We start from the raw sequence: 12,876 nt of genomic DNA on the forward strand, positions 1-12,876 counted from the left end.
GGAGGAGGAAGAAGGAGGAGGAGGAAGAGAAGGAGGAGGAGGAGGACGAGCAGGAGGAGGAGGAGAAGGAGGAGGAGGAGGAGGAGGAAAAGAAGGAAGAGAAGGAGAAGGATTTATACTCTGCCCTTCACTTTGGAGTCTCAGAGTGGCTTACAATCACCTTCCCTTCCTCTCCCCTGCAACAGACACCCTGTGAGGTAGGTGGGACTGACAGAGCTCTTTCAAGGACTGCTCTGGAGAGAACAGCTCTGACAGAACTTGTGACTGACCCAAGGTCACATCAGCAGCTGCGTGTGGTGGAGTGGGGAATCAAGCCCAGTTCGCTCAGATTAGAGTCCGCCACTCCTAAGCATAACACCAAACACGCTAGAGACTCGTCAAGAAAAATTTCAGGGGTCAGGACAAGTAATCTGTTTCGGCCGGGAAACCTACCGCACTGCAGTCAGATTTGCAGAATGGATACCTTCGGAAACTGGTTGGGTTGTTGCGGCACTCTTTGGAGGAAGACCACCTCCATGGATCTTTTCCCCAAAATGTCCCACGCAGCTGCACTCAAGGAGTGCCCAAGAGACTTGCCTCGATCCCCATGAAAATCCACCCCCTTACCTCGTCCAGTTTCCTTTTGATCACGGCCAGGTAGTGGTCAGGTAGGGGCTGCTCGAGCAGAGGGGCCAGCTTGGCCTTCAAAACCTCGTCGCTCAGGCAGGCATCAAACTGCTCGACGCTGTCGTACTGGATGACGAAGAGCGGGTCTTCCAGGGCGCTGGCCGTGATCGGGCCGGACTGGCAGCCTGCTGGCAGAATTCACAGGGGAAGGGAAACCGTCTGCCCGAGAAAAATCTACAAGCCTGCGGGATGCGGGCACCGTCTCTTTGGCTTTGCAACCCCCTCCTCCAAATTGGGCCCACAGTCCTCAGAGTCCCCGGGCCTCCCCTCCCCCCCGTGCCAGAAGTCCCTTGGGAGGTTTCCCCAATCACCGTTTCCCTCGGGTTGCCAGCCTCCAGGTGGGGCCTGGAGAGATGACAACTGATCTCCCGCCAACAGACACCAGTTCCCCTGGAGAAAACGGCTGCTTTTAGAAGATAGGCTCTCACCCCACTGAGGTTTGCCCCCTCCCCAGACCCCACCACCCCCAGGTTTCACTCCCTTCCCCAGATCTCCAGGAATTTTCCAGCCCAGAGATGGCAACCCCAGTTTTCTCCCTGGAGGAAAAACCAATATTTCCTTGGCTTTTCCTTTCTGCCCTCTCCCACCCATCATCTTTCCCTTCTCTGGACACCCTTGCCTCCTATAGATATATATATATAGATAGATGTGCTGTCAGCACTGAATAATTTCCATCTATGGATAATTTCCCCCTCTTACTTTCCGTCGCCCGTTTACTCCTGGCCGGGGAAGCTGAGTTGGACCCCACGGATTTTAAGAGGAGGAGAGTCTTCTGTCTCTGGGAAGGGCTCTGGCTGTCGTACGCCTCCGCCACGTTCCTGAAGAAGACCATCCTCTCTTCCTGAGTGAGAAAAGGAAATTGAAGGAAGCTGGAACATCACGGATGGCTCTTACACAAAACCGGGAAGGAGGGAGAGATGGGGGGGGGGGGGGGGAGAGAGACCAACGTACTGTTGGATTCTCTGCTCTGCTATAGCCAGAAAAACCAGGAGTAAATTAGCAGAGGGCACTTAAGGCTTGCCACACACCAGCAGCTTCTCTGGTGTGTGCGCACGCTGATAAGGAACAGATGTACACGGAGCCTCTTTTAACTTTCAGAGCTAATGAGAGCCCTTTTTATTGAGGAACTCCATTCCAGACCGTAAGGTGCAGAGATAGGAGACGTCTCTTATCTAATTAACTAGGATGGATAAGGATGCAGGAATCATGTCTGGCATCCATTATGCCAGCAAGACAAGAGTTCTGAAAATGTGTGGGGGGAGGGAGGGAGGAGGGGGAAGAGTGGGGAAAAGAGGGAGAGAGTGGAGAGGGAGAGGGAGAGGAAGAGAGAGGGGAAAAGAGGGGAGGGGGAGGGGGAGAGAGGGGGAGAGGTGTGACAAGACAGAAGCAAGGAAGTGGTCCTTGAGAACAGCCTTCTTGTTCATAGGGACGGCATCAGATACCAGGAAGGAAAGGATGCTCTGTGTCCTAAACCCCTTCTATCTTTCCAACTCTATTGTAGCCCCCCTTTGAAGTCTGAGGCAGGAGACTTTGCCGATTCCTCCACATCCAACAAGTGCAGGGGCCCCCCCCCCCCCCCCCCCCCCGGCGGGGGCCCCCCCCCCCCCCCGGTACCTTGTCAACCGACTCCCAAGTGGTGCGGTTCATGTAGAACGCCAGCGGCCCCAGGGCCTGGAGGACTCCCTCGTCCCAGGAGGCGGGTTCCCTGTGCCGCAAGCAGAAATGCAAAACTCGGTTCTCGTAGGCCCGAATAACACCTTAGAGCTGCGGTTCTCAACCTGTGGGTCGCGACCCCTTTGGGGTCGAATGACCCTTCCACAGGGGTCGCCTAAGACCATCGGAAAACACAAACTTTCGATGGTCTTAGGATAGGGCTCCCAATTTGTAACAATGAAAACACATCCTGCCTATCAGATATTTACCTTACGATTCAGAACAGTAGCAAAATGACAGTTATGAAGGAGCAACGAAAATAAATTTTATGGTGGGGGGTCACCACAACATGAGGAACTGTATTAAAGGGTCGCGGGCATTCGGAAGGTTGAGAACCACTGCCTTAGAGTAGCCACAGGGGTAACCCTTGGAGGCCAGCACCATTTTAAGAGGAAAATTTAGGCATTTAAAAACGCCCTACCTTCACACAGTTGTTTTGGCAGTTGAAGAGGCATATTGTGGGGGGCAAGATTGCCTGGCAGCTATTTTGAAATGGCTAATTTAGGAAGGACTTCCTCAAAGTTAGAGCAGTTCCTCAGTCCTTTGGGGTCGAATGACCCTTCCACAGGGGTCGCCTAAGACCATCGGAAAACACAAACTTTCGATGGTCTTAGGATAGGGCTCCCAATTTGTAACAATGAAAACACATCCTGCCTATCAGATATTTACCTTACGATTCAGAACAGTAGCAAAATGACAGTTATGAAGGAGCAACGAAAATAAATTTTATGGTGGGGGGTCACCACAACATGAGGAACTGTATTAAAGGGTCGCGGGCATTCGGAAGGTTGAGAACCACTGCCTTAGAGTAGCCACAGGGGTAACCCTTGGAGGCCAGCACCATTTTAAGAGGAAAATTTAGGCATTTAAAAACGCCCTACCTTCACACAGTTGTTTTGGCAGTTGAAGAGGCATATTGTGGGGGGCAAGATTGCCTGGCAGCTATTTTGAAATGGCTAATTTAGGAAGGACTTCCTCAAAGTTAGAGCAGTTCCTCAGTGTAACAGGCTTCCCTGGGAGATATCGGGCCCTCTTTCCTTGGAGGCTTTTAAGCAGAGGCTACCCCTGACCCGAATGGCCCAGACTAGCCCGATCTCGTCAGATCTCAGAAGACCCAAGTGTGCCGCATGACGGAGTGAGCTCCCGTCTCTAGTTCCAGCTCCTGCCAACCTAGCCGTTCGAAAGCAAGAAATTGCAAGTAGATAAACAGGGACCACTTCGGTGGGAAGGTAACAGCGTTCCGTGCGCCTCAGTGTTTAGTCATGCCAGCCACATGACCACGGAAACGTCTTCGGACAGCGCTGGCTCTTCGGCTTTGAAATGGAGATGAGCACCGCAACCCTAGAGTCGGATTCGACTGGCTTTCGAGCAAGGGGACCTTTACCTTTTACCCCTGACCCGAATGGCCCAGACTAGCCCGATCTCATCAGATCTAAGAAGCTGAGCTGGCTAATATTTGGATGGGAGACCTCCAAGGAATACCAGGCAATGGCAAACCATGTCTCTTGCCTTGAAAACGCTATAGAATCGCCATAATTGAGCTGTGACTTGACAGCGCATTCCACCACCACAGAGCCCGCGTGATATAGTGGTGAAGAGCAGCAGACTCTAATCTGGAGAACCAGGTTCGATTCCCCACTCCTCCACATGAAGCCAGCTGGGTGACCTTGGGTCAGTCACAAGTTCTCTCAGAGCTCTCTTAATCCAAAAAATAAATCTAGCTTGCCACCTAGTGGCGTATAAAAAGAGCTAGTACGTCAGGCAGCCGGCCCAAGGTCGCTCAGCAAGTTTCTATGGCAGGTCAGGGGGATTCGAACCTGGGCCTCTCAGATCCTAGTCTGACGCTCTAACCACCACACCACACTGCCTCCCACTCACCCATACTGAGTCTTCCCGCTGCTCAGGAGGGCGTTGAGAGCCGATTGCTGCCAAGTGGTGAGATCAGGGCAGAGTTTCAGATTCTCCAGAATCTCCGGGTCAGAATTTCTGATGGTGTCCGGATCCATGTCGCACACAAAAGCCCCGAGTCTTTGAAGTTGCTCCTTTGTGAGTGAGGCATTCGCCACGCCCTGGAGGAGGAAGAAGAAGATGAAGAGATTGGATTTATACCCCGCCCTTCACTCGGAGTCTCAGAGCGGCTCACAACCTCCTTTCCCTTCCCCTCCCCACAACAGACCCCCTGTGAGGTAGGTGGGACTGAGAGAGCTCTGACAGAAACTGCTCTTTTTCAAGGACAGCTCTGACAGAACTATGGCTTGCCCAAGGTCATCCAGCAGCTGCATGTGGAGGAGTGCAGAATCAAACCCGGTTCTCCCAGATTAGAGTCTGTGCTCCTAACCACGACACCAAACTGGCTCTCTGGAACAAGCAGTAAGAACCACCTTGGACGGAGTGAGTCACCTGCTGGCCCATAGCTACAGTGGGGCATTAAGGGGCCAGCCCCACAAGATTTCCTTCTGAAAACAGTAAGGGATTCCATTTCTTTAGGCAGGGGGAAGGGTGGGGGGGGTTATTTTTGCATTTCATTTATGTCTGGGGTGGCTGTTGTAGGGGGTGTTCGTGCTGCATTTAATTTAATTTATTATTAGTTTGGTTGTTTTTATGATTACTTAAAAGTACAGTGGTTTAGAGACAGACAGAAAGATAATGGCAAATAATATTTTTCTCCAATTTATATCCAGCCCTTTCCGCCAAGGGGAGCCCTACCAGAAATTTTTTTGCCCCACAAGCCACGAAATCCTGACTACGAGCTTGGTCTACTTTGAAGAAGAAGAAGAGGAAGAAGAAGAGGAAAAGGAGGAGGAGGAGATTGGATTTATACCCCGCCCTTCTCTCGGAGTCTCACAGCAGCTTACAAACTCCTTCCCCTCCCACTCCCCACAACGTTCACCTTGTGAGGTAGGTGGGGCTGAGGGAGCTCTGAGAGAAACTACCCTTGAGAGAACAGCTCTGCGATAACTTGTGACTGACCCAAGGTCACACCAGCAGCTGCATGTGGAGGAGTGGGGAATCAAACCCGGTGCTCCCAGATTAGAGCCCGCGCACTTAACCACGACACCAAACTGTGCTTATTCTGTGTCCTTTCAAAACGTGAAGAGAGACTATTCCCAGCCTGGGAATGAAGATTATAGGGAGAGGTCCTCATGACTGTTCCACCAATCAAAGAAGCTTGTATGGTGGGCACACACGACACGGTCTTTTTGGTGGCAGCACCACCCTTATGGAACAACTTCCCCAAGCAAGTGCGCCCGGCCCCCCTCACCTTCCATCTTTAGGAGGCAGCTGAAGACGGTTTTATTTAGGACAGCATTGGATTAAAGCAGTCCTAAACTGTGATTTTAAAACTTTGCTTTCACATATTTTTGTAGACTTCATTTTATATACTTTGTTTACTTCGTATCATAAGCCAGCCTTGAGTTCCATAAGGAAGACAGCTCATAAATGGTTTTAAAGATATTTTAAAAATATCCCTTACAAGACAGTCTAGTGCATTATCTCGGAGGCTGGTCCGGTGAGCAGAACCGTCGGTCAACAGGGAGAGGTTCCCTTGGGATGCTAGAGTGTAAAACTCTCCGCAGCTCCGGTTGTCAACTATGCCGAGGCTGAAAGAGATCAGAATCTTCATTATTTGGGGTCTGAATGGGGAATCCACAGAACCACCACCACTCCGATATCTCGCTTTTGCTAACATTCAGTCCGAAAGTTTACATCTCCAAATCTGGTCCAGTTCATTATGAGAAGAAGGAGAGAAAAAGACGAGATTGGGTTTCTACCCCGCCCTTCACAGAGCGGTTAAAGTGAAAGGTCCCAGAAAGGTCCCAGTTCTCCTATGAAGAAAGGTTAAAGCGCTTGGGGCTCTTTAGCCTGGAGAAACGACGGCTGAGGGGTGACATGATCGAGATTTATAAGATTATGCGTGGGATAGAGCAGGTCGAGAAAGAGGTCCTTTTCTCCCTTTCTCACAACGCAAGAACTCGTGGGCACTCCATGAAATTGCTGAGCGGTCGGGTTAGAACGGATAAAAGGAAGCCCTTCTTCACCTAAAGAGTGATGAACACCTGGAATTCACTGCCACGGGAGGTGGTGGCAGCTACAAGCATGGACAGCTTCAAGAGGGAATTGGATAAGCATATGGAGCAGAGGTCCATCGGGGGCTACTAGCCACAAGGTATAGATAGGAGCTCTCAGTCTGGGGCAAGGGATGCTCTGTCTTCTTGGTGCTTGGGGGGGGCAACAGTGAGAGGGCTTCTGGTGTCCTAGCCCCACTGGTGGACCTCCTGAGGGCACCTGGTGTTTTTGGCCACTGTGTGACAGAGTGTTGGACTGGAGGGGCCATTGGCCTGATCCGACATTGGCTTCTCACATGTTCTTATCTTCTTATGTTCAGATTAGAGTCCGCGCTCCAAACCACTACTTGCTGGACAAGCTGGTCATTTGTCATCGGGAAAATGCTCCTTAGATTAGGCTTCTTTCTCTCTTTTCGACTGCAATCTGAATGTGAACTGGATCGACTTGATCAATGTAAGTTTACCTTCTTCTTTTTGCAATATACTTCTTGGGGCATTTGTTTATTGCACGCAGTATCATGCTTCTATGACTGGGCAAAGCTCTGCTATATCAACCAAATACCCCAGTAAAGGTATAGGTAAAGGTTTCCCTTGCTCGAAAGCCAGTCTAATCCGACTCTAGGGTTGCGGTGCTCATCTCCGTTTCAAAGCCGAAGAGCCAGCGCTGTCCGAAGACGTTTCCGTGGTCATGTGGCCGGCATGACTAAACACCAAGGTGCACGGAACGCTGTTCCCTTCCCACTGAAGCGGTCCCTATTTATCTACTTGCAATTTCTTGCTTTCGAACTGCTAGGTTGGCAGGAGCTGGAACTAGAGACGGGAGCTCACTCCATCATGCGGCAACCCAGGTCTTGAACTGCTGAACTACCAACCTTCCACAGCCTGCAGTTCAGCGTCTTAACCACTTGAGCCACCGCAGCTCAATACCCCAGTAGGAACAACCAAAACATTCCTGTCTGGAATTCTCTCAAGAGGTACTCACGGGAAGAAAAGAAGGACGTCTGCCGGGTAGCTGGTAAAGTTTGCCCCTTGGTTGCCTCTGGTGAGAAGTTTCGCCATGCAGGAGAGCTGGTGTAGGAAGAAAGGCAGACACCATTAGGACTCTCGCGAGCTCCCCTCCCCCTGACAATCTCACTGCACACCATGTCACTGCTGCATACGCGAATGGTAGATTCAGACGGATAGTAGCCGTGTTTGGTGCACATGAATGCTTACACCTTGAATAAAGCTTTGCTGGTCTTAAAGGTGCCACTCGGCTCGAACTTTGTTCAATATGTGAAAGGGCAGGGGTCATTTCCTGCGGGAGCGCACAGGAGCGGAGCTCCGGCAGTAAAGAGCCCAGGGGGCGGGCATATGCAACAAGCCACGCCCCCTGCTCCCAGCAGCCCTCAATCAGGCCAGAAGAGCAAGAAGTAGCCTGGTAAGTTGCAGACCCGCCCACCTGCCTTCAGGTACAAGCTCTCCCTCCTCTGTGAGGGCAGATCTGCGCATCCCCCCCCATAACTAGCAATCCAAAACAGTCCAGTGGAGCCTGAGCGGTGGGTGTTGCCTTCTGACACACATCCGGTGATGTCAGGGGGTGTGGCATATGCAAATAAGTTATGATAATGAGTTATGCTAATGAGCTCCTGCGCCTCTTTTTCGACGAAATGACCCCTGTGAAAGGGCCATTCTGGATCAAACCCCATGTCAGGTTCAACAGCAAGTAAATCTCCACACACGTTTCCGGGGAATCGTTATGCTTTATTAGACTACAGGTCTGTTGCCACGATCCACAGGTATATTGTTAGGAATGACAATGGGGCGGATGCATCCCTTCATATAACATGATGCTGCAAATGGCTAAGCAAATGAAATCCAAGCGCGCGGGGGGGGGATTCTCCCGGCGGGAGGTTACATAATGAACGGGAGAGTCTCCGTGCCTCACACCAACGGTGGAACGCAAGCCCTCCCTTCTCCTCAAGGTTAGTCAGAGAACCCAGTCTGGCAGCGCCAGTTCGCACAGTCTCATGAGCGCCTCCCTATCGCTGTTTACAGCAAGCGAGCAAGCATGCGCCGTAGCGCCACATTCAGGAAAGGACAAACACAGATGAAATATGGCAGCTAGCTGAGATCCCACAAGCTACACAATGTGCTTTCCCAACGAGTCAGTTCCCATGTTCAGCTGCCGGCTGTCCAGCGTGCGCTAGCAACAGGTGAAGGCAGTAGCTGGAATGGCATGGCGGCTCAGAAATATCGCAGAAGAATCACTTCTCAGAACTTATTGTTAGTGAGAGTTCATTCTCAAGAAGATTGTGTATAATTTACTAGAGTGTAACCACAGTGTATCAGAATACCGGACTGTAAAGATGCCCCGTATATATGGTGTTCAATTTATTATTATTATTATTGAGGATTTCAGCTAGACAATAAGTTATATAGTTGCAAGATCCTCAAATATATGGTAAAAACATGAAAAGTAGAATTGTCTAAGTAATGTAAGTATGGGACACAAGCAGTGTTCCCTCTAAGCTGAGTTAGTGTGAGCCAGCTCACAGTTTTTTAGCCTCCGGCTCACACATTTTTGTCTGAACTCGGGAAGGACGGGCTCCAGAGCAAACTAACTGATGCAGCAGGCAAATCGCTCACTCACAACTTTAATCCCAGTAGCTCACAAGGTAGAATTTTTGCTCACAAGACTCCACAGCTTAGAGGGAGCGTTGGATACAAGTATATCTTTTGGCAAAATACATTAAGGTTTCACTCATCGTGGTGAGTGTTGCTCTTTTGTGGTTTAATTCACCGCGAACCCGGTTTTGTTCATTTCAAGGCTCAGAAACTGAGCCACAAATCGGGAAGCAGAGACACCATCTGGGCTCTGAATTTGTTAGACAGGCACTGGTGTCCCCCACCCCACTGGGCATACTAAAGCCATCCTACCTTACAAGGGAGTTGTAACGTACACAAAGGGCTATGAGCCGGCGGTGCGGCAGAAGCGCCTTTCTCGATGAGGCACGGATTGTCCCTTCTGCTAATCAGAGTCTAGGGCTGCCAAATCCCCCCGGGGGGCGGAATTCCCCCCACTTTGGAGCCCCGATTTCCGCCCCCGCGGAATCGGGGCCCGGGGGAAACCCCACCCCCGCATGCACGTCACTTCCCTGTGACGTCATCACGCTGGGGCGGGGCACAGCCATTTGAGGGGAAAACATAGAGTTGCACCGGGAGGCAACACAAAGCCCCCCGCCGGCACAGGTGAGTACATTTGGCAACCCTATCAGAGTCCCACCCGCCGGAGTGAACAGACGCAGTCAAGGTTTGGGGGGAAGGATCCAGCACCCTGGGCGGGGGCCCAACCTGACCTCCCCCCCCCCAGTCGCCATCTCCAAGGCGAAAGAAGGCTACGGAGAGAGCAGAGGCCTTTGGCTGGGGCCACCAGGTCCTCTGACGGGCTTCTGTCCAAAGTAGCTGCTGATCAAGCCACGGAGACATGGAACGGTTGGGGAGAAGAAAGAAAGTCAGAAACATTCCCCCCCCCCTTGCTGGAGAAGACGCTCCCCCCTTCTACAGGGCTATCCAAAGTATGCAAACCTGTTTCTCCTCCTTTCGGGATTCTACCCGGCGCTCCAAATTCAGGCTGCGATCACAAATCCCGAATAATCCACTTTCAGTGCACTTTCAAACTGGATTTTACTGTGGCTGATTCTGCACCCATCTCTTTCCTTGCAGTTTTTCCCCAGCCACGTCAGGAGGTTCATCTCCCTCTACGCAGCATGCCGCTCTCGCTTTCTTTCTTCAGCTGGTTTTATGGCACCTTCTGCATACATTTATGGCCTCTCCGGGGTGACTTCGCGGTCAGGACAGCGTTGCCCCCGGGGAACCTGAGCGTGGTTTTGAGCGGCACCTTTCTCTTCCTCCGCTTCCGATTCGAAGGGAACAATAAGCAGACAACCTGGCATGGCTTCATTGATCTCCGTCAGTTTCCCCACCCCTATTTCCCCATGAATTACTTGACTCGTGCAGCTGATGAACACCGCTGAGGCAAGGACCGACACAGGAAGATCTGCACACCAGTGCAGGAGCAAGCGTTGAAAACAAAACAGATGGCAAGCTGAAACTAGCCAATGCAGAAACCAGGATCTGAGGCAATGCGATGAAAACAGATATTCCAAGGCAAGGGGGAACCAGGTCGAGTGCTGAGAAAAATGTGGAGCGAATGCCAGATGCCGAACGGACCTGTGTGAACTGGCAAAATCCAGTTGGAAAGTGCACTGAAAGTGGATTATTTAGTGTGTGTGATTGCAGCCTCAGACACGCTGGCCTCATCCTGAAGTCTGACAACCAGGTCCCACCCCCTCGGTGATGTCCCACGCCCCCCCCCCCTCTGTCCAAGGCCAGCCTCTTACCTGCTCCTGGCTCAGATTGGCATGTTTCGCCTCCACTTCCTGGACCAGGGACTCCAGCTGGGGGAGGCTCAGTCTGCTGGCAGCGCCGCACTGGAACCCTTGCAGGATGCGGCCGGAGAGCCTGGAAGCCGGGGAGAGGGGATTAGTCCTGGGCCTCTCAGGGGAACAGTCTAAGGGGAACACCCTCAGAGGAAATGTAGCATTGTGGTTAGAGTATTATACCAGGATCTGGATTCACGTTGCCAACTCCAGTTTGGGAAATTCCTGGATATTTGGGGGGGCGGAGACTAAGGAGGGCAGGGTTTGGGGAGGGAAGGGGCTTCAGCAGGTTATAAGGCCATAGAGTCCACCCGCCAAAGCCGCCATTTCTGCCAGGGGAACTAATCCGGAGACCAAGAAGCCCTGTGAGGAAAGGCTGAGGGACTTGGGAATGTCAAGTCTGGAGAAGAGGAGGTTGAAGGGGGCATGACTGCTCTCCTGAAGTATCTGAAGAGCTGTCACTTGGAGGAGGGAAGGGAGCTGTTCCTGTGGGCAGCAGAGGGGAGAACTCACAATCATGGGTTTAAATTAAGAAGAGAAGAGAAGAGATTGGATTTATACCCCGCCCTTCACTTGGAGTCTCAGAGCGGCTCACAAACTCCTTTCCCTTCCCCTCCCCACAACAGACACCCTGGGAGGTGGGTGGGCCTGAGAGAACTCTGACACAAACTCAGGGGTCATTTCCTGCGGGAGCGCACAGGAGCGGAGCTCCGGCAGTAAAGAGCCCAGGGGGCGGGCACATGCAACAAGCCGCACCCCCTGCTCCCAACAGCCCTCAGTCAGAGCGAGAAGCAGCCAGGTAAGTTGCAGAGGCCCCCCCCCCCCAGGCCCCCCGGTCCGAAACAGTCCAGTGGCACCTTTAAGACCAAGTTTTATTCAGGTACAAGCTCTCCCTCCTCTGCGAGGACAGATCTGCACGTCCCCGTCCCCCCCAATGGCTAGCAATCCAAAACAGTCCAGTGGAGCCTGAGCGGTGGGTGTTGCCTTCTGACACACTTCCGGTGATGTCAGGGGGTGTGGCATATGCAAATAAGTTATGCTAATGAGCTCCTGCATCTCTTTTTTTACGAAATGACCCCTGCACAAACTGCTCTTTCAGGAACAGCTGTGGCAGAGCTTGTGACTGACCCAAGGTCACATCAGCAGGTGCAAGTGGAGGTGTGGGGAATCAAACCCGGTTCTCCCAGATTAGAGTCCACACACTTAACCACTACACCAAACTGGCGGGAAGGTACTGGCTGGATATTAGGGAGGACTTTTGACAGTCAGAGTTGTGCCACGGTGGAATCAGCTGCCTCGGGAGGTGGTGAGCTCCCCTTCACTGGCGGTCTTCAAGCAGCAGTTGGACAAACCCTTGTCAGGGATGCTCTAGGCTGATCTTGCATTGAGCAGGGGGCTGGACTAGATGGCCTCTAGGGAGCCCTTTCAACTCTGTGATTCTACGATTCTATAATCTCTGTAGTCTGGAGATTGCCTGTCATTCTGGAAGATATCCAGCCCCCACCCAGAGCTTGGCAACCCCGATCTGAAGAGAGACCCAGGTTCAAATCCTCACTCTACCACAGAATGTCGCGGGGTGACCTCGGGCCAGTCACCCCCTCTCAGCCTCGCCCGCCTCGCAGGGTTGTTGTGAGGATAAAACGGAAGAGGGAGATGTAAGCTGCTCTGGGTACTCGTTGGGGAGGAAGGCAGGGTATAAACACAGTGAATACATACAGAAATAAACATTCAGTCTGGAGGAGGAGGAGGAAGAGGAAGAGGAAGAAGAGGAGGAGGAGGAGGAGGAGATTGGATTTATACCCTGCCCTTCACTTGGAGTCTCAGAGTGGCTTACAAACTCCTTCCCCTCCCCACAACGGACACCCTGTGAGGTGGGTGGGGCTGAGAGAGCTCTGAGAGAACTGCTCTTGAGAGAACAGCTCTGAAGTAACTTGTGACTGACCCAAGGTCACACTAGCAGCTGCACGTGGAGGCGTCAAACCCAGTTCTCCCAGGTTAGAGTCCATGAT

General features: G+C 52.0%; 1 protein-coding gene across 1 annotated transcript in view; it reads right to left on the bottom strand.

The window, feature by feature from the left end:
* LOC107121178 (nascent polypeptide-associated complex subunit alpha, muscle-specific form-like) overlaps nucleotides 1-7,505 on the bottom strand; it is an 18,764-nt gene extending 11,259 nt beyond the window's left edge. The window contains exons 1-6 of the mRNA XM_015424054.1: nucleotides 7,429-7,505; nucleotides 5,855-5,981; nucleotides 4,258-4,448; nucleotides 2,281-2,371; nucleotides 1,366-1,507; nucleotides 607-794 (exon numbers count right to left, since the gene is read on the bottom strand). Of these exons, the coding sequence (XP_015279540.1) occupies nucleotides 607-794; nucleotides 1,366-1,507; nucleotides 2,281-2,371; nucleotides 4,258-4,448; nucleotides 5,855-5,981; nucleotides 7,429-7,505 (816 nt within the window). The remainder of the gene's footprint in view (nucleotides 1-606; nucleotides 795-1,365; nucleotides 1,508-2,280; nucleotides 2,372-4,257; nucleotides 4,449-5,854; nucleotides 5,982-7,428) is intronic.
* Between the last annotated feature and the right edge of the window lie 5,371 nt (nucleotides 7,506-12,876).

Source organism: Gekko japonicus, unplaced genomic scaffold (genome assembly GCF_001447785.1).
Source record: "Gekko japonicus isolate JY-2015 unplaced genomic scaffold, Gekko_japonicus_V1.1 scaffold2442, whole genome shotgun sequence".
Classification (NCBI taxonomy): Eukaryota; Metazoa; Chordata; class Lepidosauria; order Squamata; family Gekkonidae; genus Gekko; species Gekko japonicus.